At 45.0% G+C, this 25,909-nt stretch overlaps 1 protein-coding gene across 4 annotated transcripts in view; it reads left to right on the top strand.

The window, feature by feature from the left end:
* The window catches only part of ppp3cca (protein phosphatase 3, catalytic subunit, gamma isozyme, a), an 83,056-nt gene extending 57,244 nt beyond the window's left edge, over positions 1–25,812 (top strand). Inside the window, exons 5-14 of one of the 4 annotated variants that reach the window (XM_064971246.1) lie at positions 1,397–1,542; positions 3,064–3,203; positions 9,257–9,334; positions 11,003–11,097; positions 11,809–11,934; positions 12,166–12,243; positions 12,722–12,809; positions 14,995–15,092; positions 20,409–20,435; positions 22,454–25,812. In XM_064971246.1, coding sequence (XP_064827318.1) covers positions 1,397–1,542; positions 3,064–3,203; positions 9,257–9,334; positions 11,003–11,097; positions 11,809–11,934; positions 12,166–12,243; positions 12,722–12,809; positions 14,995–15,092; positions 20,409–20,435; positions 22,454–22,596 — 1,019 coding nt within the window. In that variant the 3' untranslated portion in view covers positions 22,597–25,812. Of the gene's footprint in view, positions 1–1,396; positions 1,543–3,063; positions 3,204–9,256; positions 9,335–11,002; positions 11,098–11,808; positions 11,935–12,165; positions 12,244–12,718; positions 12,810–14,994; positions 15,093–20,408; positions 20,436–22,453 lie in introns of all 4 variants that reach the window. The other 3 variants (XM_064971237.1, XM_064971252.1, XM_064971258.1) reach the window with 3 other exon arrangements.
* Positions 25,813–25,909: the final 97 nt, after the last annotated feature.

The raw sequence follows: 25,909 nt of genomic DNA on the forward strand, positions 1-25,909 counted from the left end.
TCCTAACTATGGATTTCACACGACTGGGCAGGGGTGCAGCCATGGGTGGGAGCCCGGCACAGCCAATCAGAATACATTTTTCTCCACAAAAGGGCTTTATTACAGACAGAAATACTCAGTTTCATAGGCTGTCAGGGTGACTGGTCTCAGACGATCCCGCAGGTGAAGAAAGCCGGATGTGAAGGTCCTGGGCTGGCGTGGTTTCACGTGGTCTGCGTTTGTGAGGCGGGTTGGACCAAATTCTCTAAAATGACGTTGGACGCGACTTTCGGTAAAGAAATTAACATTCAATTCTCTGGCAACCGCTCTTGTGGACATTCCTGCAGTCAGCATGCCAATCTGTGGCATTGTGTTGTGTGACAAAACTGCACATTTTGGAGTGGCCTTTTATTGTCCTTAGCACAAGGTGCAATGATCATGTTGTTTATTCAGTTTAGTGATATGCCACACCTGTCAAGGTGGCTGGGTTATCTTGTCTTTTGAAGTTTTAAACATGGTGTGGATCACCTAGGAGAACACGACATCCCCTGCGGAGTAGCTAGTAACTGTGGAGTTAGTGGTTGAAAACATATAGGATACCAACATATAGGTCACAAAAACAACAGCACCCTCTGAAAACCCAGGCTATAGCTAATTGAGATGATTCCCTAGCAGTTATTTTGGCATGCATGGTTTTTCTGGATCAAAAAGTAGCTTAGTTGGTGAGTGGGGGCAATGGTCAGCCCCAATTATTGAGGCCCTCCATCTTGACTGTGGAGAGCATTTCTGTGCTTTAAAACAAACTTTTTACAATTTTACACATTTTGCCATGGAGCTGAGAGAAAATGTTGCAGTTTTAAAGCAATTTTTTTCTGAAATTCAATGCTTAAACATTATAACAAAATCAATACTCCTGAATTCAGGCTCACTGGTTTGAGTTTGTGTGTCAAGAATGGTCCACCAGCCAAAGGACATCCAGCCAACTTGACACATTTGTGGAAAGCATTGGAGTCGGGGCCAGCATCCCTGTGGAACGCTTTCGACACCTTAGAGTCCGTGCTCGACGAATTGAGGCTGTTCTTAAGGCAAAAAAATCATAATATTAGGAAGGTGTTCCTAATGTTTTGTACACTATCTCGGTCCATTATCTTTTCTACGTACATTATATATGATTTTAGTCATAAAGTTTACACTGAAATTGTTTTCCAATCCCGAAAATGTATTAAAAAAAATATATATATTTTTACACTTTCACTTATGCAGAAAAAACCTGGCATGTAAGTGAAGCGTAGTTTGACCTTGGTTACAATTGAAGTGGTACTGCCTCATTTAATCAAGAGTTTAGCAAGCGCAAGTAGATGTGCTCTGAAAGCGATAGTGAACCATATCTTATGTGAATCCCCTGTTCCATGTTTAGGTAAAATCAAGTACTCAGAGCGTGTGTACGATGCCTGCATGGAAGCCTTTGACTGCCTGCCGCTCGCTGCTCTCCTCAACCAACAGTTCCTGTGTGTACATGGTGGGCTCTCACCAGAAATCAACTGCCTAGACGACATTAGGAAAGTAAGTCCGTGTTTGACTACAAACTAGGTTTGGATGAATTTAAACTCAGCAAAAAAAGAAACATCCCTTTTTCAGGACCCTGTCTTTCAAAGACAATTCGTAAAAATCCAAATAACTTCATAGATCTTCATTGTAAAGGGTTTAAACACTGTTTCCCATGCTTGTTCAATGAACCATACACCATTAATGAACATGCACCTGTGGAACGTCGTTAAGACACTAGCAGCTTACAGACGGTAGGAAATTAAGGTAACCGTTATGAAAACTTAGGACACTGAAGAGGCCTTTCTACTGACTCTGAAAAACGCCAAATGAAAGTTGCTCAGGGTCCATGTTCATCTGCGTGAACGTGCCTTAGGCATGCTGCAAGGAGGCATGAGGACTGCAGATGTGGCCAGGGCAATAAATTGCAATGTCTGTACTGTGAGACGCCTAAGACAGCGCTACAGGGAGACAGGACGGACAGCTGATCATCTTCGTAGTGGCAGACCACGTGTAACAACACCTACACAGGATCAGTACATCCGAACATCACACCTGTGGGACAGGTACAGGATGGCAACAACAACTGCCCGAGTTACACCAGGAACGCACGATCCCTCCATCAGTGCTCAGACTGTCTGCAATAGGCTGAGAGAGGCTGGACTGAGGGCTTGTAGGCCCTCAAATAAAAGTGCTCTTCGCAGACGAGTCAGGGTTTTGTCTCACCAGGCTTGATGGTCAGATTCGTGTTTATTGTCGAAGGAATGAGCGTTACACCATGGCCTGTACTCTGGAGTGGGGTCGATTTGGAGGTGGAGGGTTCGTCATGGTCTAATGCGGTGTGTCACAGCATCATCGGACTGAGCTTATCATTGCAGACAATCACAACGCTGTGCGTTACAGGGAAGACATCCTCCCCTCTCATGTGGTACCCTTCCTGCAGGCTCATCCTGACGTGACCCTCCAACTTGACAATGCCATACTGCTCTTTCTGTGCGTGATATCCTGCAAGACAGGAATGTCAGTGTTCTGCCATGGCCAGCGAAGAGTCCGGATCTCAATCCCATTGAGCACGTCTGGGACCTGTTGGATCGGAGGGTGAGGGCTAGGGCCATTTCCCCCCAGAAATATCCGGGAACTTGCAGGTGCCTTGGTGGAAGAGTGGGATAACATGTCACAGCAAGAACTGGCAAATTTGGTGCAGTCCATGAGGAGGAGATGCACTGCAGTACTTAATACAGCTGGTGGCCACACCAGATACTGACTGTTTCTGTTGATTTTGACCCCCCCCCCCCTTTGTTCAGGGACACATTATTCCATCTATGTTAGTCACATGTCTGTGGAACTTGTTCAGTTTATGTCTGTTGTTGAATCTTATGTTCATACACATATTTACACATGTTAAGTTTGCTGAAAATAAACACAGTTGACAGTGAGAGGACGTTTCTTTATTTGCTGAGTTTAGTGGATACATTTTTTTTTTGTGGTCAATCAACTTTCTTTGACTCATGGTGCTGTGCGTGTGTGTGCGCTCCACAGTTAGACAGGTTTAAGGAGCCTCCAGCATTCGGCCCAATGTGTGACCTGATCTGGGCTGACCCAGGAGAGGACTACGGCAGTGAGAAGACAGCAGAACACTTCAACCACAACTCTGTTCGAGGCTGCTCCTACTTTTTCAGGTATGCGACCTGCTCTATATCAAGGTTCAGCTACCTAAGAAACTTATATGGCCAATAATACTGGCCAGAAGTTGAAAATAATACGGTTTGCTACTTGAAGAGCTACTGGTGACCCACCAGGGATAGATCTGTGTTTTAGTTAGTTGAAGTATAGGCCCCTGCACTGTCCAGTTTGGGAGTGTACTGTAAGGTATTGACCCTAGGAAGCGCCAGTCCATTGCCTCCCTAGCAGTACGAGCATTCAGATTTTTTTTCCACATTTTATGTTACAGCCATATTCTAAAATTGATTTCAAAAATCCTCATTAATCTACGCACAATACCCATAATGACAAAGCAAAAACTGTTTTTTAGATTTTTTTTCAATGTATTAAAAAAAAAAACGATCACATTTACATATGTATTCAGACCCTTTACTCAGTACTTTGTTGAAGCACCTTTGGCAACGATTACAGCCTCGAGACTTCTTGGGTATGACGCTACAAGCTTGTCACACCTGTATTTGGAGAATTTCTCCCATTCATCTCTGCAGATCCTCTCAAGCTCTGTCAGGTTGGAGGGGGAGCGTCACTGCACAGCTATTTTCAGGTCTCTCCAGAGATGTTCGATCGGGTTCAAGTCCGCGCTCTGGCTGAGCCACTCAAGGACATTCAGAGACTTGTTCCGAAGCCACTCCTGCGTTGTCTTGGCTGTGTGTTTAGGGTTGTTGTTCTGTTGGAAGGTGAATCTTCCCCCCAGTCAGAGGTCCTGAGCACTCTGGAACAGGTTTTCATCAAGGTTCTCTCTGTACTTTGCCTTGTTCATCTTTCCCTTGATCCTGATTAGTCTCCCAGTCCCTGTCTCTGTAAAGCATCCCCACAGCATGACGCTGCCAACACCATGCTTCACCGTAGGGATGGTACATTTACATTTAAGTCATTTAGCAGACGCTCTTATCCAGAGCGACTTACAAATTGGTGAATTCACCTTCTGACATCCAGTGGAACAGCCACTTTACAATAGTGCATCTAAATCATTAAGGGGGGGGGTGAGAAGGATTACTTATCCTATCCTAGGTATTCCTTGAAGAGGTGGGGTTTCAGGTGTCTCCGGAAGGTGGTGATTGACTCCGCTGTCCTGGCGTCGTGAGGGAGTTTGTTCCACCTTTGGGGGGCCAGAGCAGCGAACAGTTTTGACTGGGCTGAGCGGGAACTGTACTTCCTCAGTGGTAGGGAGGCGAGCAGGCCAGAGGTGGGTGAACGCAGTGCCCTTGTTTGGGTGTAGGGCCTGATCAGAGCCTGGAGGTACTGCGGTGCCGTTCCCCTCACAGCTCCGTAGGCAAGCACCATGGTCTTGTAGCGGATGCGAGCTTCAACTGGAAGCCAGTGGAGAGAGCGGAGGAGCGGGGTGACGTGAGAGAACTTGGGAAGGTTGAACACCAGACGGGCTGCGGCGTTCTGGATGAGTTGTAGGGGTTTAATGGCACAGGCAGGGAGCCCAGCCAACAGCGAGTTGCAGTAATCCAGACGGGAGATGACAAGTGCCTGGATTAGGACCTGCGCCGCTTCCTGTGAGGCAGGGTCGTACTCTGCGGATGTTGTAGAGCATGAACCTACAGGAACGGGCCACCGCCATGATGTTGGTTGAGAACGACAGGGTGTTGTCCAGGATCACGCCAAGGTTCTTAGCGCTCTGGGAGGAGGACACAATGGAGTTGTCAACCGTGATGGCGAGATCATGGAACGGGCAGTCCTTCCCCGGGAGGAAGAGCAGCTCCGTCTTGCCGAGGTTCAGCTTGAGGTGGTGATCCGTCATCCACACTGATATGTCTGCCAGACATGCAGAGATGCGATTCGCCACCTGGTCATCAGAAGGGGGAAAGGAGAAGATTAATTGTGTGTCGTCTGCATAGCAATGATAGGAGAGACCATGTGAGGTTATGACAGAGCCAAGTGACTTGGTGTATAGCGAGAATAGGAGAGGGCCTAGAACAGAGCCCTGGGGGACACCAGTGGTGAGAGCGCGTGGCGAGGAGACAGATTCTCGCCACGCCACCTGGTAGGAGCGACCTGTCAGGTAGGACGCAATCCAAGCGTGGGCCGCACCGGAGATGCCCAACTCGGAGAGGGTGGAGAGGAGGATCTGATGGTTCACAGTGTCGAAGGCAGCCGATAGGTCTAGAAGGATGAGAGCAGAGGAGAGAGAGTTAGCTTTAGCATTGCGGAGCGCCTCCGTGATACAGAGAAGAGCAGTCTCAGTTGAATGACTAGTCTTGAAACCTGACTGATTTGGATCAAGAAGGTCATTCTGAGAGAGATAGCGGGAGAGCTGGCCAAGGACGGCACGTTCAAGAGTTTTGGAGAGAAAAGAAAGAAGGGATACTGGTCTGTAGTTGTTGACATCGGAGGGATCGAGTGTAGGTTTTTTCAGAAGGGGTGCAACTCTCGCTCTCTTGAAGACGGAAGGGACGTAGCCAGCGGTCAGGGATGAGTTGATGAGCGAGGTGAGGTAAGGGAGAAGGTCTCCGGAAATGGTCTGGAGAAGAGAGGAGGGGATAGGGTCAAGCGGGCAGGTTGTTGGGCGGCCGGCCGTCACAAGAAGCGAGATTTCATCTGGAGAGAGAGGGGAGAAAGAGGTCAGAGCACAGGGTAGGGCAGTGTGAGCAGAACCAGCGGTGTCGTTTGACTTAGCAAACGAGGATCGGATGTCGTCGACCTTCTTTTCAAAATGGTTGACGAAGTCATCTGCAGAGAGGGAGGAGGGGGGGAGGGGGAGGAGGATTCAGGAGGGAGGAGAAGGTGGCAAAGAGCTTCCTAGGGTTAGAGGAAGATGCTTGGAATTTAGAGTGGAAGAAAGTGGCTTTAGCAGCAGAGACAGAGGAGGAAAATGTAGAGAGGAGTGGAGTGAAAGGATGCCAGGTCCGCAGGGAGGCGAGTTTTCCTCCATTTCCGCTCGGCTGCCCGGAGCACTGTTCTGTGAGCTCGCAGTGAGTCGTCGAGCCACGGAGCGGGAGGGGAGGACCGAGCCGGCCTGGAGGATAGGGGACATAGAGAGTCAAAGGATGCAGAAAGGGAAGAGAGGAGGGTTGAGGAGGCAGAATCAGGAGATAGGTTGGAGAAGGTATGAGCAGAGGGAAGAGATGATAGGATGGAAGAGGAGAGAGTAGCGGGGAGAGAGAGCGAAGGTTGGGACGGCGCGATACCATCCGAGTAGGGGCAGTGTGGGAAGTGTTGGATGAGAGCGAGAGGGAAAAGGATACAAGGTAGTGGTCGGAGACTTGGAGGGGAGTTGCAATGAGGTCGAGCGTATTGCCTGCCTTGTGAGTAGGGGGGGAAGGTGAGAGGGTGAGGTCAAAAGAGGAGAGGAGTGGAAAGAAGGAGGCAGAGAGGAATGAGTCAAAGGTAGACGTGGGGAGGTTAAAGTCGCCCAGGACTGTGAGAGGTGAGCCGTCCTCAGGAAAGGAGCTTATCAAGGCATCAAGCTCATTGATGAACTCTCCGAGGGAACCTGGAGGGCGATAAATGATAAGGATGTTAAGCTTGAAAGGGCTGGTAACTGTGACAGCATGGAATTCAAAGGAGGCGATAGACAGATGGGTAAGGGGAGAGAGAGAGAATGACCACTTGGGAGAGATGAGGATCCCGGTGCCACCACCCCGCTGACCAGAAGCTCTCGGGGTGTGCGAGAACACGTGGGCGGACGAAGAGAGAGCAGTAGGAGTAGCAGTGTTATCTGTGGTGATCCATGTTTCCGTCAGTGCCAAGAAGTCGAGGGACTGGAGGGAGGCATAGGCTGAGATGAACTCTGCCTTGTTGGCCGCAGATCGGCAGTTCCAGAGGCTACCGGAGACCTGGAACTCCACGTGGGTCGTGCGCGCTGGGACCACCAGATTAGGGTGGCCACGCGGTGTGGAGCGTTTGTATGGTCTGTGCAGAGAGGAGAGAACAGGGATAGATAGACACATAGTTGACAGGCTACAGAAGAGGCTACGCTAATGCAAAGGAGATTGGAATGACAAGTGGACTACACGTCTCGAATGTTCAGAAAGTTAAGCTTACGTAGCAAGAATCTTATTGACTAAAATTATTGAAATGATACAGTACTGCTGGAGTAGGCTAGCTGGCAGTGGCTGCGTTGTTGACTTTGTAGGCTAACTGGTAGTGGCTGCGATGTTGACACTACACTAATCAAGTCGTTCCGTCGAGTGTAATAGTTTCTACAGTGCTGCTATTCGGGGGCTAGCTGGCTAGCTAGCAGTGTTGATTGCATTACGTTACGTTAAAAGAACGACAATAGCTGGCTAGCTAACCTAGAAAATCGCTCTAGACTACACAATTGTCTTAGATACAAAGACGGCTATGTAGCTAGCTAGCTACGATCAAACAAATCAAACCGTTGTACTGTAATGAAGTGAAATGAAAATGTGATACTACCTGTGGAGCGACGCGGAATGTTGACCGGGTAGTTGAAGTTCAATTCGGTAGAGGTTGGCTAGCTGTTGGCTAGCTAGCTAGCAGCATCTCCTACGTTAAGGACGACAAATAGCTGGCTAGCTAACCTCGGTAAATTAAGATAATCACTCTAAGTCTACACACTCTAAACTACACAATTATCTTGGGTATTGGTATTGGTCAGGTGATGAGCGGTGCCTGGTTTCCTCCAGACATGACGCTTGGTTTCATCAGACCAAATAATCTTGTTTTCCACGGTCTGAGTCATGTCGGTGCCTTCTGGCAAACTTCAAGTCCGCTGTCCTGTGCCTTTTACTGAGGAGTGGCTTCCGTCTGGCCACTCTACCATAAAGGCCTGATTGGTGGAGTGCTGCAGAGATGGTTGTCCTTCTGGAAGGAGCTCTGTCAGAGTGACCATAGGGTTCTTGGTCACCTCCCCGACCCAAGGCTTTTCTTCCCCAATTGCTCAGTTTAGCCTGGCGTCCAGCTCTAGGAAGAGTTGACGGTTCCAAACTTCTTCAATTTAAGAATGATTGAGGCCTCTTATGTTCTTGGGAACCTTCAATGCTGCAGAAATGTTTTTGTGCCATTCGCCAAATCTGTGCCTCGACACAATCTTGTCTCTGAGGTCTACAGACAATTCCTTCCACCTCATGGCTTGGTTTCTGCTTTGATGTGCACTGTCTGTCAAGTGTGGGACCTTATATAGACAGGTGTGTGCCTTTCCAAATCTTGTCCAATCAATTGAATGTATCACAGGTGGACTCCAATGAAGTTGTAGAAACATCTCAAGGATGATCATTGGAAACAGGATGCACCTGAACTCAATTTCGAGTCTCATAGCAAGGGTCTGAATACGTATGTAAAGAAGGTATTTCAGTTTTTTAAACCTTTTTGGTTTGTCATTAAGCGGTATTGTGTGTAGATTGATGAGGGGGAAAAATAGTATTTAGTCCATTTTAGAATAAGGCTGTAATGTAACAAAAGTGAATGAGTCTGAATGCACTGTATATCTCTTTCCGCTGTTGATGGGTTTTTGCCACGCTAACTAAATGCAGGTGTCCGGCTAATTGCTCGAGCAGTCTTTGATGAGAGGTGGAGTAGGCTGCTGGGGTCATTGTAGAAACCCAAGTAAAAGCCGGTCAGCCACTAAGATGGGCTGCTTCCCAAATGGCACCTTATTGCCTATATAGTGCACTACCTTCGTCTATGGCCCATAGAGCTCTGATCAAGGAAGTACACTGTTTAGGGAATAGGGTGCCATTTGGGATTCACACCAGGTCCGCTCTCCTGTGGCTGTGGCCTACTGGCTGCCTCTGGAGCAGCTATAAGAGTCCATAAATACCACACCCCTCCTTGGCACTGTTCTGCTCTGGCCTCAGTGGTTCAATTAAACCCTCCCTACCTCCCAGGCCAGAGGGCAAGATACTGACAGGAATTCCAAATGTATTTCCAAAAGTAAAGAACAGCCAGAAAATGCTTCTAATGGCCACACGCTGTTCCTCAAAGAATTTCGGTCATATCTCACACTACATGGCTGCCAAGACTGACTGTGAGGTCCAGCTTTAACCTCACTCCACTGGCTGTTCTAATTGGCTGTTTTTCTCTCTCTCTTGCCTTGCAGTTACCCGGCAGTATGTGACTTTTTGATAAATAATAACTTGCTGTCGGTAATTAGAGCACACGAAGCACAGGATGCAGGGTAAGTTTCACTGTTTACAGAGTAATACATTTAACCTTATAACAGATTTTTATTTAAAGTGAGGCAGGAAAAAATATATATATGTATAAAAAATGTATAAGTTGTTCCCCTTGTAATAATATTAAATCTTAGGACAACACCTAGTGACCTCGAGATTTTAGGCTTTTGGTATTGCAGTGACTGGAGGTGCAGGGAATAGAACATGGGATGCTGCTGTGAATGGCAAAGACCCTACACATCGCACCAATAGGGTAAATCTACTTTGTGGGAATTATAAAGTAGCTCATATAGCGAGCATCGCTACAGCGCCCTTTCCGAACGGGAGGCACGTCCCCGCGCTTTGACTACTCAGCACCCTAGTACGTCCTGGCCGTGTGTTCCGATACCCTCACGGCCGTCTTCCCACTTCTGCACCAATGTAGCAAAAGGCGTGGCAGGGAATCAAAACCGGGTCACTGGTGTGAAAGGCCAGAGGGTAAACCCTCTAGGTGGGAATTGTAACGCTGCTCATATAGCGAGGATCATGATAGTATAATGGTTTTGAAATGACAGATCCACTAACCCAGTTTTAGTCACAGATGCATAGATCTACCATTTTTAATAATTGATGTGCTGCTGATAGCAGTCTACTAAACTAATTAGTCTTATTCTTACTATACTGAACTGCTTCAGTTTCTGCTTGAACTATTTAGCTTGAGTTCTACACGTCTCCCACTACCATACAAATAAGATGGCTGAAGCGAGCGCACACCTTTTCTTCAGCGACTGTAGTTCTTCTGTAGTGGTTCCTCCAACCACGCAGGTAGCCTAGTGGTTACAGGGTTGGGCCAGTAACTGAAATGTTGCTAGATCGAATCCCCGCGCTGACGTGGCAAAAATCTGACGTGGCAAAAATCCCCCGAACAAGGCAGTTAACCCAATGTTCCTAGGCCGTCATTGTAAATACGAATTTGTTCTTAACTGACTTGCCTAGTTAAATAAAGGTTAAATAAAAAATAATTGAACTGCCTCCTAGCAAGAGACCATTGTGTGACTATTAGCAGAAATAAAGGCTATTGCACAACCGATTTGATACCAAGCATCATATCATTCTGCAAGGTAGGCCTACATTTAATTGGCATGTTTTTTTTTAAGGGTAACCTTTAGAATTGACTGTTTTGGCATGCTTTTCCATATTGCAGATTTTATAGGGCCCTATATATACTGTATCTTACTTAAGAAGTGTTTACCTCAGGCTGACTTCTGGCATCTATTGGTGCAATGTTCCATAAATGTCCAATTCAACTTAAAGTATCTACAATATAATGTTTTTTGCAGCGACACCAATCTGTAAGGCTACAGCTAACATGTTTTCCTTTTACCGTTTGCGATTCACAAATTATTTGATTCACCTCGATTGAACAGAACCCTATTACAATGGCAAAGCGAATCATTTGATTTCTCAAAAATAATTGTTTAAAAGAATCGATTCATATTAATTAAATGAATTGCTCAATATATATATATATATATACACACACAAAAAAAAATTGTTTTACTATTTTGAGAAATGTGAAGCAGCACATCTGTTGTACAGTGCATTACATTTGTATGGCCTTACAAAAAAAATGTTGCTCTCTCTTCACCATTTTATTTCTCAAACTAAGGTAATTTTGTCTCTCTTCCCAGGTATCGGATGTACAGAAAAAGCCAGACTACAGGCTTTCCTTCATTAATTACAATCTTCTCAGCACCAAATTACCTAGATGTATACAACAACAAAGGTGTGTGTACTCTATATCAAGACTGTGATGCGTTATATGCATAGTGTAGTACGTGCCTTTGTGCTGTTGTAAAGAGCCATTTTCTGTTTACCATCAAACGTCACGTTCGAGTGAGGCGCGTATCCCTCCATCAAAAATCTCTGTAACAGAATAGCTAACGTTGATGTCGGGACCTTGACAAACGTCCAGTGAGTGAGTGAGTGAAGACAATGAAAACATGCAAGACTGGTGGCTATAGCTATGTTCAACAAGTATACTATTCTTCTGGCTTTATCTAGCTCTGTTTGTGATGTTTTACTTTGCGTTGCTGGCTTGCTATGTAATCAACCCTTTTGACGACGATAACCATCTGATTACGTGTTTGTTGACTTGCACGAGCTGAATTTGAAGTTGCATGTGATCGTATCCTCCCATGTAAACAAACTTTCTGATACACATTTGTGGGCAACTATTCATGACCGGGCCGGGAAATGGGTCTATAGCTGTTGTCTGCTGGCTGGCATACAACCACGGGGGTCAGGTGTCACAAATCTGGGATTTTGATTCCCGTCCATCCCTCTGACCTTTCTGCCCCTCCAGGTCCACTTGGGCTGTCCCCAAAATATGACAACAATTGGCTAGTATTGTTTGTCAGTGATACATTTAGTCTTGTTAGTCAGAATGGCTAACTTGATCATTATTTTCTTCTTTACATCTCACTCCAACTTCCAGCTGCTGTATTAAAGTATGAGAACAATGTGATGAACATTCGGCAGTTTAACTGCTCCCCCCACCCCTACTGGCTGCCCAACTTCATGGACGTCTTCACCTGGTCTCTGCCCTTTGTCGGAGAGAAAGGTATGTATGTGCTCCCTGTCCATATCAGTGTTTTTTGTCAAGAGTTAAGAATGTGCCAGGAGAATTCCAGGAATGAGCATTGTAAAATTTTAGCATGAGAGGGGTGTGTTTTGGTGCTAAAAATGCAACTACAAAAAAACAGTACTAGGTCTGCACCCTAAAAGATGTAGCAAAGAGCGTTTTGGTGGTGGTGCTAGCTGAGTTGTGGTGGTACCTCCCTTCTCCGCACAGTGACAGAGATGCTGGTGAATGTGCTGAACATCTGCTCAGATGATGAACTCATGTCAGAAGGGGACGACCTGTGTGAAGGTAAGAGGAACAGCCAGGATTTAATGAGGCACGTTAAGACCCCTGCCCGCACCCCTCCTAACTCCACATTATCACTAGTGTTAAGAAGTAATGCTGGTAGCTTCATTTTTCATTACAGGTTCATCCACAGCATGTTATAACAGCTCTGTCAGACAAACACACACAGTCTCATGTCTGGAGTTCATCTAGAACATCTCAGGAGTCGCAAGAGATCTGACTGAGCTCAACTCGACATTCCACTATATGCTCCTCTCCTTTACTCCGCTCCCTCTCCTCTGCTTCCTCCTCCTCCCCTGTTCCCCTCTACTTCCTTCCTTTTCTCCTCTTTACTCTCCTTTCTTCCCTCTGTTCCCTTACTTTTCTCATTTGTTTCACCTTCCTCTGCTCTATGATGCTCACAGACTATTTAAAGCAGTAGAAAGCATTATAATGCCCAACCAAATGCTTAGAATATTTTATTGTTGTATTTTATGAGAAGATGGTGGAATCCCAGCAGTGCGCAAGGAGGTGATCCGGAACAAGATCCGAGCCATCGGGAAAATGGCCAGAGTCTTCTCTGTTCTCAGGTGAAAAAGCCTTTCGCTCTCTCTGTCTCGTCATCACACACAACAGCATAAAGGCTGACCTAAATGGCACACTATTCCCTATGTAGTGCACTGCGTTTGACCAGGGTCCATAGGGCTCTGGTCAAAAGTTGTGCCTTATACAGGGAATAGGTTGCGATTTTGGACTCAACCATACTGAAAAGGGAAAGTCAGGCTTGGAGTGAATGGAGCAGAGAGGGGTGGGAATAGACTGGAGTCTCTATTTTTAGTTGAGACTAGAAAGAGTCTAGTTTACGAAATGAGTGAAGTCAATTTGAAAGTGCACAATGACTTCGTGTTTGAAAACACAGTGCTGCTTTTCGATAAGGATGAATGAGCAGGCAACAGTGAGTCACGAGGCAGCACACGGTGAGGCTGCATAATGCCATTAGACATGATTCCAGATTAATGCTGTCTCTGTGATTTAGCCTGCCACACAACTGGAATGGGAGATATGTAGATCAGCACAGAGATCCTAGAAATCAAGTTTGTTCTAGAAGTAGGCCTATTTCTATATAGAGCAGTTTGTCTTTCACAGTGACCCATATACAGAGATATCATGGGATGCTGCAGCTGCTACAGCTCTGTATGAGCAGAAATTATGAGTGTTTTAACATATGTAAACTCAGCAAATAAAGAAACGTCCTCGCTGTCAACTGCGTTTATTATCAGCAAACTTAACATGTGTAAATATGTGTATGAACATAAGATTCAACAACTGAGACATAAACTGAACAAGTTCCAAAGACATGTGACTAACAGAAATGGAATAATGTGTCCCTGAACAAAGGGGGGGTCAAAATCAACCATAACAGTCAGTATCTGGTGTGGCCACCAGCTGTATTAAGTACTGCAGTGCATCTCCTCCTCATGGGCTGCACCAGATTTTCCAGTTTTTGCTGTGACATGTTACCCCACTCTTCCACCAAGGCACCTGCAAGTTCCTGGACATTTCTGGGGGGATGGCCCTAGCCCTCACCCTCCAATCCAACAGGTCCCAGACGTGCTCAATGGGATTGAGATCCGGGTTCTTCACTGGCCATGGAAGAACAATGACATTCCTGTCTTGCAGGAAATCACACACAGAACGAGCAGTATGGCTGGTGGCATTGTCATGCTGGAGGGTCATGTCAGAACCAGGAAGGGTACCAGAATGAGGGAGGAGGGAGTCTTCCCTGTAACGCACAGCGTTGAAATTGCCTGCAATGACAACAAGCTCAGTCCGATGATGCTGTGACATACCACCCCAGACCATGACGGACCCTCCTCCAAATCGGTCCCGCTCCAGAGTATAGGCCTCCGTGTAACGCTCATTCCTTCGATGATAAACGTGAATCTGACCATCATGCCTGGTGAGACAAAACCGTGACTCGTCTGTGAAGAGCACTTTTTGGCCAGTCCTGTCTGGTCCAGCGACGGTGGGTTTGTGCCCATAGGCAACGTTGTTGCCGGTGATGTCTGATGAGGACCTGCCTTACAACAGGCCTACAAGCCCTCAGTCCAGCCTCTCTCAGCCTATTGCAGACAGTCTGAGCACTGATGGAGGGATTGTGTGTTCCTGGTGTAACTCAGGTTGTTGTTGTTGCCATCCTGTACCTGTCCCGCAGGTGTGATGTTCGCATGTACCGATCCTGTGCAGGTGTTGTTACATGTGGTCTGCCACTGCGAGGACGATCAGCTGTCCGTCCTGTCGCCCTGTAGCGCTGTCTTAGGCGTCTCACAGTATGGACATTGCAATTTATTGCCCTGACCACATCTGCAGTCCTCATGCCTCCTTACAGTATGCCTAAGGCACGTTCACGCAGATGAGCAGGGACCCTGGGCATCTTTCTTCTGGTGTTTTTCAGAGTCAGTAGAAGGCTTCTTTAGAGTCCTCTATGTTTTCATAACTGTGACCTTAATTGCCTACCGTCTGTAAGCTGTTAGTGTCTTAACGACTGTTACACAGGTGCATGTTCATTAATTGTTTATGGTTCATTGAACAAGCATGGGAAACGGTGTTTAAACCCTTTTCAATTAAGATCTGTGAAGTGACTTGGATTTTTACGAATTGTCTTTGAAAGACAGGGTCCTGAAAAAGGGATGTTTCTTTTTTTGCTGAGTTTAGTTACTGAAAGCTTTGTTAGATCTCTAAGGTGTTTGTGTCTTTCGCTCCCTCTTTCTTCAGGGAGGAGAGTGAGAGTGTGCTGACACTCAAAGGACTGACCCCCACTGGGTCGCTGCCTCTAGGAGTGTTGTCAGGGGGCAAAGAGACCTTGCATACCGGTACGTGTCTCTCTCCTCCTCCTCACCCCCTCAAACTCCCCTCTCCTCCCGAACCCTGCTGTCTCTGTCTTTCTCTCTCTCTCTCTGAAGCCCCCCTGTCCCCCATGCCCTACCCCCACAGAGGACCTTGGGGTGTCATTTAACACTGCCGTTCTCCCTGCGCTAACAACACAGGCTTAGCCCAACCGCACGGTAAACTGAAGGATGTACGCTTCACTGAACGTTTTTCAATTTTTACATTTCATTATGGAAAACAAATCATAGCCCCTGCTCCTCTGTGTTCCGTTTTCAATTATGCAGTCGAGAGGGAAACTATCACTGCCACTGAAGCCTACATATGGGACGCAGCCTTTGTCTGTTTGGGGCTCTGTGTCAAGCCAGCTGTCCCCTTTGGGTAGTAGTCTTGAAAACCTGACCCGAGGCAACAGAGAATGGTTTCAATGACTCTCTTGGCATAGAGGAACTACGCCACTGCCTTTTAGTTAAGGTAGATGATGTGCCATCTAGTCAAATGGCTACCCAGCAGTTCACTATAAGGTCTATTCAGCGCATGTGACAAATTTGATTTCATGCGAACTAGCCACTTAATGCACTCGTTAAAAAAATAACCTCTTTGTTCTCCATCTTGCTAGCTATTATTTAGTATTTTATTAAAGCCGATAAAGTAATAACGAAGGCAGTGTCGTAGTTCTTCTTTGCCAAAAGTCATTGAAACCAGACCCTAGTCACTGTGTTGCCTAGGGTCAGGTTTTCGAGACTAGTTGGGTATAAGGTTAGGAAGACTGAGCTGTGGGCGGGCGGGCCGTTGGAGGGGGGCTGGACCAAAGTGGCCTGTCACTGATGTGGTCAACCAGCCCAGCTAAAGGTCATCCAGCTCAGCCAGCTGGGGGAATGCACACACATGGCGCAGGAGGACCTGGTCTGTCAGCATGGAGGAGAGAAGGGAATGCTGGGGGCTGGTCTCCTCCCAGGCGAGGCAGAGGTGTAGCGAATAGAGTTAGAGCTGTGAGCATTCGGACGGAAACCACATGACATGACCTTTACCAGAATGCCATTGTCTGTATGCGTCCCAAATGGCATCCTATTCACAATAGAGTGTACGACTTTTGTCTAGAGCCCTATAGGCAATGGTCAAAGGTATTGCACTGTATATAGAATAGGGTGCCATTTATGGGACGCACCCTGTGTCTGTCAGTCCCTCCGGTCAGATGTGTGTTCTGGTTCATTACATCCCGTTTGTTGTTTCTCTTCACTGCTTCCTAGCAGTACTCTAGTGACATTTTAGGGATACGCTGTCCAGTTTTGACTGCAGTGCTCTTTAAAAACATGCCGTGCCAAATTAAGGGAAATGCCTTAGCTTAGCTATTTCTATTCCACTCCTTCGAAGATGTTTTATTGTCACACACACCGGATAGCTGCATCGAAATTGCCTTGCTCAAGAGTACATCAACCAATTTTTTTTTTTATGTATTTGTATTTCATTTTTTTTTAAATTTCACATTGTCTGCTTGGGTATTAGAACCAGCGACTTTTCTGTTACTGATTTTGAGGGACGCATTTTTTGAGGGACTAATTGTTTGTTAAATCAATTTGCGGGGGCCACCCGAGTGGCGCAGCAGTCTAAGGCACTGCATCGCAGTGCTTGAGGCATCACTAAAGACCAGAGTTCGATCCTAGGCTGTGTCACAGCTGGCCGTGATTGGGAGACCCATGAGGCGGCACACAATTGGCCCAGCGTCGTCCGGGTTAGGAGAGGGTTTGGCAGGCAGAGATGTCCTTGTCCCATCGCGTTCTAGCGACTCCTGTGGCGGGCTGGGCGCATGCACGCTGACACGGTCGCCAGGTGCACGGTGTTTCCTCCGACTTGTTGGTACGGCTGGCTTCCGGGTTAAGCGGGCATGTAAATAAGAAGTGCGGCTTGGCTTGTTCGTGTTTCAGAGGACGCACCGCTCTCGACCTTCGCCTCTCCCAAGAGTTGCAGCGATGCGACAAGACTGTAACTACCAATTAGATACCACGAAATTGGGGCGGGAAAAAGGGATAAAATGGTGCCCGGCGGGCCGTACTCCCCCCGCCCTGCTCTATCCGCTAGGCTACCAGCTGCCTGTATGACTATAACAAATGAAAGATGGTCTTATAGTTAGATTCACCACCAGTTATTCTGTGAGTGACACCAGTAACAAAGCACCTCATTAAGAACAACTCAAATAGAAAGATTAAATCTGTCATCTCACCACAGTTCTCATCTGTCTTCATCACATGTATGTGTTCCTTTTGAAAACTGAGCCTAAACACACTTCATTATGACAATGTGAGACGTAGTGAGCTGCCTTTATTGACTTCACAGGAAATCAGTTCCCTTCTCCTCCCAGCAGACTTTAGCAATTGATTTGGTTCCCATAACAAGATCCAGAATAACCCTATATAAAGGCCTGTGTGTGTGTGTGTGTGTGTGTGCGTTCACTGCTCAGCAAAATCCCCCTCATCTCTTTGTCCGGCCACATCTAAGTCCCAATGGCTCTTTAACGCCAGCGAGCGCCATCTTAAGGTCTCCAGCAGGCATCTCTCACTCTAGGTGTGTCCTTAATTACATTCTATTCCCGATAGTGGACTTCTTTTGACCAGAGCCCTATGGGCTCTAAAGGAATAAAGTGCCATTAAGGATGCAGATGATTTCATCACACTTAAAACAGTTTGAGGTGCATTTGAATTGTACAGTCTCTCTGTAAGTAGCCTTTAGAAGCATTTATAACATGTGTAGATGCGGCAGGTAGCCTGGCGATTAGGAGCGTTGGGCCAGTAACCGAAAGGTTGCTGGATTGAATCCCGGAGCCGACAAGTAAAAATCTCATTCTGCACTTGAGCAAGGCAATTAGCCCTTATTGCTCCAGGATCGCCGTCAATAATGTCTGATCCCTGGCCTTGACCCCACTCTCCGAGGATGTCTCAAGGGGAGTGGGATATGCAAGATAAACATTTCCATTTCACACCTGTACAGGTTACCCACTTGTTCATACAGTGAAACAGCTATACAGTCAGTGGTGTAAAGTACGACTTAAGTCGGTTTTTTTGGTATCTGTACATTACTTTACTATTTATTTTTTACAACTTTTACCTCACTACATTCCTAAAGAAAATAATGTACTTTTTATTCCATACAGTTTCCCTGACACCTAAAATGACTCGATAGGTTTTGAATGATTAGCAGGACAGGAAAATGGTTTAATTCACACACTTATCAAGAGAACATCCCGGGTCGTCCCTACTGCCTCTCATCTGGCGGACTCACTAAACACAAATGCTGTGTTTGTAAATTATGTCTGAGTGTGCCCATAGCTATCTGTAAAAAAAAAAGGAAAATAAGAAAATTGTGCTTTCTGTTTTGCTTAATATAAGGAATTTGAAATCATTTATACTTGTACATTTTATCAATTATATTTACTTTTGATAATTAAGTATATTTAAAACCAAATACTTTTAGACCTTTACTCAAGTAGTGATTTACTAGGTGACTTTTACTTGAGTCATTTTTTATGGAAGTGTCTTTCTCAAGTATGACAATTGGCTACTTTTCCCACCACTATTCACAGTGCATTTGGAAAGTATTCAGACCCCTTGACTTTTTCCACTTATTGTTACGTTGAAGCCTAATTCTAAAATTGATTTAAAAAAATGTTTCCTCGAACAGTACCCCATAATGACAAAGTGAAAACAGGTTTTTTGACATTTGCAAAAATTTATATATAATTATACAAATAAATATGTTAATACATAAGTATTCAAACACTTTGCTATGAGATTTTAAATTGATCGCAGGTGCATACTGTTTCCATTGATCATCCTTGATGTTTTTACAACTTGATTGGAGTTCATCTGTGGTAAATTTCAATTGATTGGACAGGCACACACCTGTCTATATAAGGTCCTACAGTTGACAGTGCATGCCAGAGGTCGAAGGAATTGTCCGTAAAGCTCAGAGACAGGATTGTGTTGAGGCACAGATCTGGGGAAGGGTTCCCAAAAATGTCTGAAGAATTAAAGGTCCCCAAGGACACAGTGGCCTCCATCATTCTTAAATGGAAGAAATTTGGAAGCACCAAGACTCTTCCTAGAGCTTGCATGCTTGGCCAAACTGAGGAATCAGGGGAGAATGGCTTTGGTCAGGAAGGTGACCAAGAACCCAATGGTCACTCTGACAGAGCTCCAGAGTGCCTCTGTGGAGATGGGAGAACCTTTCAGAGGGACAACCAGCTCTGCAGCACTCCACCAATCAGGTCTTTATGGTAGAGTGGCCAGATGGAAGCCACTGCTCAGTAAAAGGCACATGACAGCCCGCTTGGAGTTTGCCAAAAGGCACCTAAAGACTCTCAGACCATGAGAAACAAGATTCTCTGGTCTGATGAAACCAAGATTAGCCTGAATGCCAAGCGTCATGTCTTTAGGACAACTGGCACCAACCCTACAGTGAAGCATGGTGGTGGCAGCATCATGCTGTGGGGATGTGTTTCAGCTACAGGGACTAATAAACTCGTCAGGATCAAGGAAAATATATATGGAGCAAAGTACATAGAGATCCTTGATGAAACCCTGCTCTAGAGTGCTCAGGGCCTCAGACTGGGGCAAAGGTTCACCTTCCAACAGGACAATGACCCAAAGCACACAGCCAAGACTACGCAGGGGTGGCTTTGGGACATGTCTCTGAATTGCCCAGCCAGAGCCCAGACTTGAACCCAATCAAACATCAAACACCTGACAGAGCTTGAGAGGATCTGCAGAGAAGAATTGGAAAAATTCACCAAAGACAGGTGTGCCAAGCTTGCAGAGTCATACTCAAGAAAACTTGGCTGTAATCGCTGCCAAAGGTGCTTCAACAAAGTACAGAGTAAAGGGTCTGAATACTTCTGTGAATGTAATATATAATTTTGTTTTTTGCTAAATGTTTTAACTTGTTTTTGCTTTGTCATTATGGGATTTTGCATGTATAGATTGATGAGGGGCAAAAAAATATTCAATCAATTTTAGAACAAGGCTGTAACATAACAAAATGTGGAAAAAGTCAAGGGGTCTTGATACTTTCCGAATACACAGTAAGCGCAACCTAATTCTATATTATTATAATTATTATTATACCGCCTGTGTTGGTCAGGGATGTTTTTCTCCTGCCTGCCTGTTTTATCTGCTCGTGATGGGGGGGGGGGTCTCATCTATGATTGGTTGTTTGGATGATTCGGACTGTCTGTTCTGTGGTTGATGATCTCTGGTTCTCTGCATTGATGACTCACTTTTCTCCTCTCACCACTACTCACATTTACATAGCCGCCGCTGAGGCAGCGGAGGCAAAAGGTACGCAAGCGGTCCCCGGATCCCTCCCTCAGTGTGTTGTTACTTTTAACCCTTCCAACAGGGCCCTCATTCTTTATGCACCCCTGTTGTCCCTTTTTAAATGTTCATTATGTTATTGTTGTACATTCACTGTGTGTGTGTGTGATTTGTGAGTTTTGCCATGGATTGGTGTACTTCACTTTGCAAAATTGCTGCTCTTGCATTACCAGTTTCTGCTACTACTGTACATGCATGATAGGACTCAAATGCAGTGGGCACTCCATTTGGCAGGAAGGACTTTAGCTGTAACCTCAACAGGCACTGTATAGTTACATTGTTCCTGGGTCCTAATTACACTATGTTGACCATTGATAACATAAGGGCAAAGCCTAAACACAGTCTTCACAGATAGATACCGATACAGAGTCAGGCATTTGGCCTAACAGTGACATGTTGAGAAACAGAGACTTGTTAACAAACAGCTGTAGGCAGAGGTCACATGGGTGGGAGCTAGATTCCTTGCCACTGCTGCAGGCAGCTTGTCCCTGAGCAAAGCCAGCTAAGACTCTGCTAGCCTAGGGAGCACCTCCTTCCGCCTCCTGGCTATCCAGGGATATATTCAGGGTCTAATCCTGTTACGCTGCTTGGCTGTTGCTATTCTGTCACTGTCTGCTTCTGTTGGCATGTTACTGTTCTAGCATTCAGATACACTCTTTGATCGCATACACATTTGGAGTAGTAGGTAGTTTGGTTTCTGTCCAAATATATTTTGTTGGTGTCAGAGCATGTTTAATAGCAGGGGTGTCAAACTCATCTTGGCCCGGGGCCCGCATTCGGTCTTCAACGAGGTTCCGGAGGGCCGCACTGAAAGTGTATTTCCTCTCTGTCAAAATTTTCTGAAGAAAGTCCTCTAGCCATGTATTTTAGAATTTCCGATGCTCCCTGACTGTCTGACTTTCATTTAGGTGATTATTAAGGAGCTGGACATGGTCAAGAAACTGTATGGGCTGGTAGTTAAATTGTCATTCTTTGACTCAAACCACCCGCAGCCCGATTGGGGAGACCCCTGATTTATAGCCACCTATTAAAGCTGCAATATGTAACTTTTTGGGCAAGTTGACCAAATTCACATAAAAATGTGAATTATGGATCTGTCATTGAAAGCAAGTCTAAGAAGCGGTAGATCTGTTCTAGGTGACCTATATCTAGGCTTCCAGATTATTATTTTTTTTTGCGTGTTTTACCTTCGGGTTTTGTACATCAGCTGAAAATACTATATTTTGGTTTATGGAAGAGATATTTCACAACAGTTCAGATGGTACAATGATTCTCTACAATATACTTGCTTGTTTTGCCACCAAACAGAAATTAGGCGACCTATTCGAATTTTAGCAATTTCAGATTTTTGCGTAGTGCACCTTCAACTACAACTAATGTTTGCCTTGCAATGATACATTTCTCATTAACAAACCAACTAACTTAAGATGTTATTTAAAATTGCAGATCTGTTTTCTATGAGTGCAGTGTCATTGATCACATTCTCCTATTGTCAACTGTAAAACGTCCATATTTTCCTCTTATTCTAAATGTTTGCCTTATTGATTTTGTTGTTGTTGTTGAATAGCTACTTACAGTATATCTCTCGTTTGCCCATGTTTTCTTCGTGGTTTTTACTTGGCACTTGGAATTTTACAGTAAGTCCCACATTCACTGTGAGGTGTTGTACTGTAGCTTGTTCTGTGGTTTTGTCAACAGTACTAGGACTGTGTGTTCACCGTACGTACAGCTGTTGTATGTCTGCACTGTTTGTCTAAGGACGGTCAGCTATTACCTGCATTTGTAAGCATAAGAACCGGGAGTTTACTAAGGACATACAATAAAGGCAAAACAAATAGGTTAATTTAGCAGTTTTTACCTGAAGATCCTTATTACAGATCCTTAAAGGAGATGGCTAAATATTTTTCACAAACATTTTAAGTTGAAGCATTCAAACCATTTTTTCCTTTGATTTCTAATTTTCCCCCTCTTCTTCCTTCCAGCTATTCAAGGCTTCTCTCCCACGAGGAAGATCAAGGACTTTGCGGAGGCGCAGAGCCTGGACAAAGTCAACGAGAGGATGCCTCCACGCAAGGATGGCCAGCAGCCGGTCAACCCAAATGCCCCCAAGAATGGCACAGACTAGGCCCGGAGAGTGACCCCCCTCTCATCCTCACCAGACACATAGTTTTGGTGTATGAGACGATCTTCTCTCGCTCTGTTTTCTATCTCCCTCATTCTCTCTCTATCTCTCTATCTCTCTATCTCTCTCTATCTATCTATCTATCTATCTATCTATCTCTCTGTCCCATTGTGACTCTTCACCCAGCTGGCCTATAGTTGGACAAGCACAGGACATGTAGGTAGGGAAGACACCACCACACTGGGAGAATGGTTTCAGCCACCACAGAGTACAACCATGAAAATAAACAAAAAACAATTTTATTTATTAAATTAATTATATTAGGTATATTATGTAATGCTACAATTGAATGAACACATACCTTTCTAAGATGTTCAAATAAGCATATAACTATGGTAAATGTCAAAGATAAAGGCCATTTTGTAAATTTGAGTTGAGGATTGAGGTAGCTAGTAAAGGAGACCTTATCCTTTATTAGTCAATGCAAGTGTTTCTACTGTTATTTTATGTGCTTTGCAAGGGAAAGTTGATTGAATCTACGGATATCTACAGTTTGTGTGCTCTCATACATGTTGTCCATTTAAAAAATATGTGTTAAGTAGAGAGAAAAATAATGAAGGGAACGATTTGACACCATTGCAGAAGATTCTTTTATACCTCCAGCAGAAGTTCAGTAGAACTGTTTTGTTCTTTCGTCCAATTTCTTTGGTAAAAACCTTGAAACCACTGAAAGCTATTTATGCTGCTTTGGGTCAACTTGTTGCTCCTATATTTTATAGTTAGGTTAAACAGGATTTAATTTGAAAGCCTTTAGGCAATCCTTGAGAAACTGCACAGAATTTCCAAATGATTTGTCAAAGAATGAAAAAAAGACCATGACAGAATTGATCCTAGTTTGCTACGATCACTGATGTGATGTATCAATGGACGGTGATTCGTTTTTCTAGTGCTAGGTGTTTTAAATAGTGTTTTGATAGTTGTTGTTTGCAAGCTGTCACTAACCAACCGTTACTAACAGTGTGTTTAACTGAGGTCAGTTGGGGGGGGTTATATAATATATTACACTGTGTGTACAAAACATTAGGAACACCTTCCTAATATCGAGTTGCACCCCCTATTGCCCTCAAAGCAGCATCAATTCGTCGGGGCATGGACTCTACAAGGTGTTGAAAGCGTTCCACAGGGATGCAGGCCCATGTTGACCCCAATGCTTCCCACAGTTGTGTCAAGTTAGCTGGATGTCCTTTGGGTGGTGGATCATTGTTGATACACACAGGAAACAGTTGAGCATGAAAAACCCAGCAGTGTTGCAGTTCTTGACTCACTCAAGCCTGTGCGCTTGGCACCTATTACCATACTCCGTTCAATCCATGTCTCCGTTGTCTCGAGGCTTAAAAATCCTCCTTTAACCTGTCTCCTCCCCTTCATCTACACTCATTTGAAGTGGATTTACAAGTGACGTCAATAAGGGATCATGGCATTCACCTGGTCAGTTTATGTAATGGAAAGAGCAGGTGTTCGTAATGTTTTGTACACTCTGTGTAGATATTCTGCAAAGGCAAAGTTTGATTCAAAATGAATATAGGCCGACAGTGTGTATTGAAGCCACCAGTACCTTGGGTGTGCCCCCATTTGGTTAGCTTTTCTGGGACATTGAGCGGGGAGTGGCCTACTATTCTTGAGTGATGTGCTGAATGTGGAAGGAAGAAAGTCCTCATGGTGAAGAAACATACTCAACACAAGGGAAGAACAACCAGTGGTGTCGTCTTCTCAATGCCCTCCGTGATAGGAAGGTGGAGAAATCTTTCCCATGGAGCAAATGGTAACACCACAGATATGTCCCATAATGAACTGAAGCTTCTTCGTGTTCATTATTTTATGTTTTAAGATGAACATTTCTCTGAAATAATAATGACGCTTAGTTTCATATTGCTTTCCTTGTAAACGCTACATAAAGGAAATATGTGGGGCGTTTCTTGACAAAAGCTGTGTCAATGTCTCCATCTACTGTTGATTTGATGCAGATGCGTTCAAATGACTCCAATGTTGGAAACGTAAGGGAAAGCTGGCCTCTAAATTGGCTCCAATTCAATGTTTTAGCTGCTAGCAGTTTGAGGAAAGCAGTACCCTGAAGAGGAGTGGCTTGAGTCATCCAGTGAGACGCTGTGAAGATTGATGTTATCGGAATTTCCATTCTCTTTAGTGGCTCTTTGTCCATCTTATGAGTTATCTCCCCCTATGATAGTTTTCACTATCTGTGGTAGAGCAAAGCTGTGGACCTACAGTGTCTCTACATTGATCATGTAGTAATGTCTGATGGTTCTTCTGAATTCATTTGATTGTGAGTATTATATGGTCTTAACATATACATAGTAATTGTTCCTCCATGGCAGGAACTGACCCTCCATGGCAGGAACTGACCCTCCATGGCAGGAACTGACCCTCCATGGCAGGAACTGACCCTCCATGGCAGGAACTGACCCTCCATGGCAGGAACTGACCCTCCATGGCAGGAACTGACACTACTTTTATAACACCCGCTCTCAACCCTTTAAGGTTTGACTTGATTCTTTAGGACTTGTGACTTAATGAACCGGTGCTTAGTTTTAGCCCTAGATTTTTGGGGGGCTACAACTGCTTGTCTGACACTCCTGTTGCGCCTCATGTAGTTATTCTATTGTGTTTTATCATTCAAGAAGAGCTTTTAAGATTTTTATTCTCATGTGAATTTTCCCTTTTATAATATATATGTATTGTAAGGCTTTTAAACGAGTTGCATTCAATGTGCCATGCCACTACCAAAACACACGCCAACACCTGTGTGTGGCTGGTGAGGAGAAGGGAAATCAGAATGTCCCATTCTTGTGTTCAGCAGTGGTCATGGAGAGATCTTGGCGCCTGTTTCAACTCAACATGGGTCAGGTTAATCTGAGTTGTGTCATGGCCCAGATACTTTTATTTTGTATTTAAAAATGTGATTTGTTTCTCTTTCCTGTATTGTGCTCCGAGTTAGGGGTAGTACAGGCCCCGTAGGAGGGCCGTATTTCTCACCTCTTGTCAGTTTCTAAACATATCTCGAATGTACAAAAATATTTGTAATTAAAGTCTCTTAATAGCTGTAAAAAAAGGGTGAGGAAAAATGAGTCCAGTACTTGTCATGCGGGGCCATGAAATCTATGTAGATGTATCACTTACAAAATAAAATTCAAATGCAATGTTTCTTGTTCTCCCTGTCGTGGCTGTCTGGAGTTTTTAGCTCTGCAGGTTTGAGGACAGTGTGCCAGATACCTTCTCGCTTCAGTTGCTCGTGTTAGGC

The sequence above is a fragment of the Oncorhynchus masou genome, chromosome 1 (assembly GCF_036934945.1).
Source record: "Oncorhynchus masou masou isolate Uvic2021 chromosome 1, UVic_Omas_1.1, whole genome shotgun sequence".
NCBI classification, from domain to species: Eukaryota; Metazoa; Chordata; class Actinopteri; order Salmoniformes; family Salmonidae; genus Oncorhynchus; species Oncorhynchus masou.